This window comes from Loa loa (assembly GCF_000183805.2).
Source record: "Loa loa unplaced genomic scaffold supercont3.702, whole genome shotgun sequence".
Classification (NCBI taxonomy): Eukaryota; Metazoa; Nematoda; class Chromadorea; order Rhabditida; family Onchocercidae; genus Loa; species Loa loa.
Window position 1 is genome coordinate 11582 of NW_018108882.1, and position 5897 is coordinate 17478.

At 28.6% G+C, this 5897-nt stretch overlaps 1 protein-coding gene across 1 annotated transcript; it reads left to right on the plus strand.

The window, feature by feature from the left end:
* Nucleotides 1-3931: 3931 nt before the first annotated feature.
* Nucleotides 3932-4100, plus strand: LOAG_11668 (hypothetical protein; the record flags this gene model as incomplete). The annotated part of the gene is made up of 1 exon (XM_003147186.1): nucleotides 3932-4100. A coding segment is annotated over one exon (169 nt), but the record flags the coding sequence as incomplete, so codon positions are not given.
* Nucleotides 4101-5897: the final 1797 nt, after the last annotated feature.

A 5897-nucleotide genomic window follows, 5' to 3' on the forward strand; every position in this document is an offset into this window, starting at 1 on the left:
GTGTGTGTGTGTGTGTGTGTGTGTGTGTCTGTGTGTGTGTGTGTGTCTGTGTGTGTGTATGTGTGTGTGTGTGTGTGTGTGTGTGTACGTATGTATCTTTCTATCAAATATATATCGAAAAAATAAATACAAATAGAAGAGGTAAACTTATTTTTTACCTATTGATCATATATATATATATATATATATATTTGTGTATATGTGTACGTGTACGTACGCTTGTGCACGTGTGAATGTGTACATTTCCGTCAATTCTATTAAGAAAAAACAAAAATGGAAGGAAATAAAATTAATCAACGTAGTGGTAAATTATGGCGGTTTTTACATTTCTACGTTTTTATGCGTCATTTTCATCACAATTCATGATGATATTACATCATAATCGGTTTACGTCATTTAATTAATTGAATTTATTTTTGCTAAATTATGAAATTTTTTTGAAATTTCATAAAAATAAAATATTTTGGAAATTTTTTATTAAAATTATTTTTAGGACATTTTTTTCTTCAAATGATAAAATTGTACCATTACTTGATTGATTAACAAATCACATTATTCATTCGTTGTAATGAAAATGCTAAATGTTACAAATTATCTATATTATTATTAAAGAAGATAGAAGAGGAAACAAGGATGACTTTTATTATATAAGCTAGTAGGCATTTACAATTAGTAGTAATAACATTGAAGGATAATTTTATTAACATTAAATGGGAAATTAATGAAAGTTTTATTTTAAGCAATTATGTAAAAAGTTCAAATATTTATAACATTCAAATCATTCAGGAAATGTTTTCACATGCAAAACTGGAAAAGAATTTGAAATTTAAACAATTTTTAATGCTAAACCTTATATACTACCAGAATTTCCATTTTTTTAAAATTTTATTTTTCAATACATTTCAATTTACTTGCAAATTAATGATTTCTTCCAAAAATCACATTAACATCTATCCTCAAAAATTTGCTTTACTTTTAGAACCATTTAATTTCCAAATTTGTTAATTATTAATGAAATATTTGCAAATCACAATAAAAGTGTAAAATATGGCTTGAAGCATTAAATATCACGTCATTAAATGCCACTTCACTAATATCTTATTGAAAATTGAAAACTTCAAAGCCTCAATTTGAAATCAATTTTTAAAATTTGCAACAAGATGATGTGGTAAAAAACAAAAAAAAAATTGCAAATCCGTTTTTAATAAAAATTCAAAGTGGATTTAAAAAAAAAAACTAAATTTGTCCGCGTAGACTCTCATCTTTTCTGCTTCCTTTTTTTTTTGTCACTTTTACAATAGCTAAACTATTTTGCTCATAATTATATTTCGTTATTTCTTCCTTTATGAATTGTTGATTGAAATGTCATGAAAATGATAAAAGGTTATCGTAAACAAATATTTTCAATGGTAAAAAGAATGCAAAATAGCATCTATTCATAGTTTCAATTTTCTTAATAATTTTGAAAATTATTGTTCAAAATTTTAGCATGTCTAATACAAATTATATGAGCTAACTTAATTAAATTTGATAGTAGGCTTTCGTTTTTTTCTTTTTTTTTTTTTTATTTTCAGAATTATATAGCAAATATGAAAAGTTTGTCTACAATAAAATTTAATATACCTGTAATCAATTTCAATAATATTGTAAAATAATACATGAAAAGTGGAATAATCTTCTAACTAGTTACCTGATCTAATCAATAATGATTGAAAACAAACTGTAACCATGAATTCAACATTATGTTGACCATTTTGAAAATTATAAACCGTAAAAGTACTGGAAGAAGATAGATAGCTCACTAATAACTATTAATCTAATACTTACGGAAGTTTTATTGGCAAATTTCATGATCACATTATGTTCATAAATTTTAAGCCAAATATTAGACAATGTAAAACAAACTTTATAGAAATCATTTTGAAGATTTTGTGATAAGTGTAAGATAATAGAAAAGTTAAGTGTTAAAAATGTGATATGCTACTTTCAGTTGTCATATATGAAATATTACTTTAATATGAATTACAATAAATATTCTTAAAATTAGAAATTTCTTAATAGTTTGCTGTAAATTCGACAAACTCAACAAAATCATCCAATCGATGATTTAGATAAGTTATCAGTAATCATGATAGTATTTTGATTACAATTATTACCATGTGATACTTCCGTAACAATAAACAAACTAGTCCGGTATATAAATTTGCTTCATATGATAAGCTGGAAAACAATATTTGACAACATTAAAAATTTCTTTCTAAATAAAATCAATAATATATTCTATGCATATATGTTTGTTTTATTACATTGAAATTTCTCTTGCTGATCATAATGATGTTTAAGAGATAAATGTCAAAGTCTGGATGTTTCATGAAAGATGGCCAAAACATGAACATACGAATAATTGGCCAAACATAACTTAGCTGATACTAATAATAAAATTTCATATGTTGTAAACTTCAACCAAATTTAGCCAATTCTAAGAAGGAAAAATTCCTTTAAGAAATGTTAAAAATACTTCCTTCTATCGTTTGATGGTCTACTATTCGTAATGAGCGAAAGGCTGATAAAATATTTCCCAATTAGATAAAATCCATATCCTTCCGATTACTGCTATGACTTTATGTTCAATTGCTCTAATCTTAATCAGTATTAAAATTTGAAATTAGTAATGTTAATTCCTACTGTTTTTACTAAAATTCAACAACAAAATTTTTTAATTAATAATACTTTCGGAAACTTTCTGTCGCAAATAAACGCAAAGTTTCATGATAAAGAAAAATATAAACATTCATCAGTATATGCTAACTTAGCATATCGTGACTATCATGACTAAGATTAAAAGTTATCCAATCTTTTACCGAATAAGTAGAGGCGCTATCATCGCATGGAATTGTATATATGTGCTCATTGTTTAAAAATGATTTCGTTGCATTTTAACAAAAAAAGAAAGCTTAGGCTAAAAGAAAGCTTGCTTCATTTTGTGCATCAAATGAAATTCGGCACATTAACTATCTAAAATGGAATTGTGAAAATTCTTTAGCGAACTTCTAGACTAGCCTGTATTTTATGCAAATTTTCGATTTACTATAGGTAATCAAAACATTCCCTGCAATACAAAAATTGTCATCATTGTGTGTTTAATTGAAAAAGCTATATGTTTGCTGCAACGAAAAGTTCTGTTAAAAAAAAAAAAAACCATGCGTCTTTTGTACAAAAAACTACTGGAATGACGATTGCAATGAGTAGAACGGTAGATTAAAAATTTGTCAGAACTTGAGAAGTGTATTTATGTTTCCGATATTTATGAAAACATGACAACAAAAAATGCATCCACAAAGTAATGCTTTTCGTTGTAAGGATCAACACAATTCTGCAATGTGCAAACGATCTCAAAATGATAATTTGGGACATTGTGACTGACAAAATGAAGAATACAGCTTCAACAATTACTGTTGCATTAATAAATTAAAAGAATAGTAAAAAGGCGGTTCTTTTAAAGATGTGACAGTTATCAACCCAAAAAGTAATAAACAAGCAGTAGTGACGGTTTTTTTTTTGAATGCAGGATCACAATAATCCTTCATCATCAATGAAGTATATAAGGAGTTGAGGCTGAAAAGACTGATATGTCGAAAATAAGTTTTATAACTGAAGAGGGAGTCAAAGAATAACAAACAACAATAGTGTCGCTTAATACTCGATTAAAAAATGGAAAATATAAATCCATTAAAGTGAGAAATAATATATCTAACCACCAGGAGAACGAATTGCTAAAAAATAAGGAAATCGATTGAACAGAATTCCATAAAAAAGGATGAAATCAAAACTACTAATCAGAGCAGATTATTTTTTCGAATTTAACCAGCAATGATTAAGAAGCTAACGAGTGGATTTCGACTTATCAGCACATCAATTGGCTGTCTTATAGCTGGAAGGATACAAAAATCAATTCGACCGCACCGTGTTTAGCGATTAGTTCTGTAACAGTAATGTCTGCAAGTAAAGTAAATGACAACGTTGAGGTTGTTCAGTTTTGGAAATTAGAATTGCTGGGAGCTCAACGATCTCTTATATTACAGGCCAGTAATGCTAAATGATCTGTGCAGGATCTTTTTGCAATTCGGTTTAATGAATTTTGCAGGTCCTTTGTGATATTGAAAAAGCTTACCATCAATGAAAAGTTAAACGAAATTTGTGTATAGATAATGCTATAAAAGCAATAAACGTGTACAAATAAGTGAAAGAAATTTACAGAAAAGCAACAATAAATATGGGTAAATTCATAGCCAATTTCAATGAATTCAACGAATCTCTTTCAACTGCTGATAGTTAAAGAAGAAAAGTAATAATATTATTAGGGATCCACTAGGACAGGGTAACAGCTAAAGTCAGTGTTAGACTACCAAACTTAATCCAATAGAGCAAATAAAACGATCAATAATATTGCAAAATGGATTGCTTCCATTTTTGATCCATAGGGACTTACTATACCAGTTATTCTACCAAACAAAATTCTACTTCAAAATCTTTGGTGGCAAAATTCCAAATAGAATGATATATTGGAAGGCAAAGAACTTGAAGAATAAAAAAGAGTTTTTAATGATTGGCATTCTGCATTCACTGAATTACGGCGAAAAACTCCAAAAATGAAAACAAATCTGCACCATATTCATGTGTTTTCAGATGCTTCCAATATACGTGAGTCGCAATCATTTGTTTGAGATCCGAGATTTAGCAGAAGTTCCAGCGTTCGTAAATATTATCCAAAAACCCTCATATTTAATGAAAAGAATAATTCCAGGAAGTGAACTTCTGTCGCCGATTTTCTTCAGTCGTGACAAAAACTGAGGGTTCTTTCTGCCTCTTTAGTTGATAGCACCTCAAACTTAGGTAATTAAACCTTTTATTACGAGAAAATTTATTAATACAACAACGAACTTGCAAATATGACATTGATACAACAAATTAATGAATACACATGAACAAAAAAGACAAATTACGCCCGATACCTTATATCCAACCGACCTCAATGAAACACATTTGAAAAAATGGATTAGTGGTTAGGACTTTCCGCTTCTTCGACTGGGAGGGTCCTCGTACCGTTTTATGATTACAAGAATTAGCATCCTTAGGAAAAACCCATTGGTGTTGGGTTCTTTGTTAGAGTAAATGTAAGACGATATGAGCATATAAAACAAAGATGTCTGGCTTTCAAAAAAAGGGGGTCATTGTCCCTTTGTTTCTACTCGGAATATCAGCGATAACTTCTGATAGTTTTGACTGGAATGCGAGTAATAAATTTTGTACCAAATCAGCTGGAAATGTCAAATGTTGAAAAAATTCTCTCGAGCGACTCAGCCTACGTCTTTAATTAGATGTAAAATGAAACGAAACAACAGTATCGATTTATCCAGAATCATCTAGAACAAATTAGGAGAACTAAAGTAGATTTCAAATATGTGTCGTCAGCTGACAATCCTGCAGACACATTCACTAATGGAACAAAAATAAGCTATGAAAGATAACTTTCTATGACGGAGCGGACCTAATTGAATATTTAAACTAAAAATTACTAGGCTAACAACATCAACGAAATCAGAAATAGCGAGGAAAATGAACAAGAAAATCTGAAGAGAATGACTGTGTTAAAACGTGGTGAAAAAAATTATTTGAATATTTAAGCAATTAAATTTAATACAAGTATCTGGTATAAAAATACCAATCTTTAAAAATGTTTCTACAAATCCACCGATTATCGCTGATATCTGCAGTCAAAGAAGATTAGAAAAAAGAAAAACTTGGTTATAACAGCCGATTACATTCTAAAAGATTTATTGGTTAATTGCAATAAAATCATTTGGAACACATTTTTGTAATGCACATTATTTTCAAAA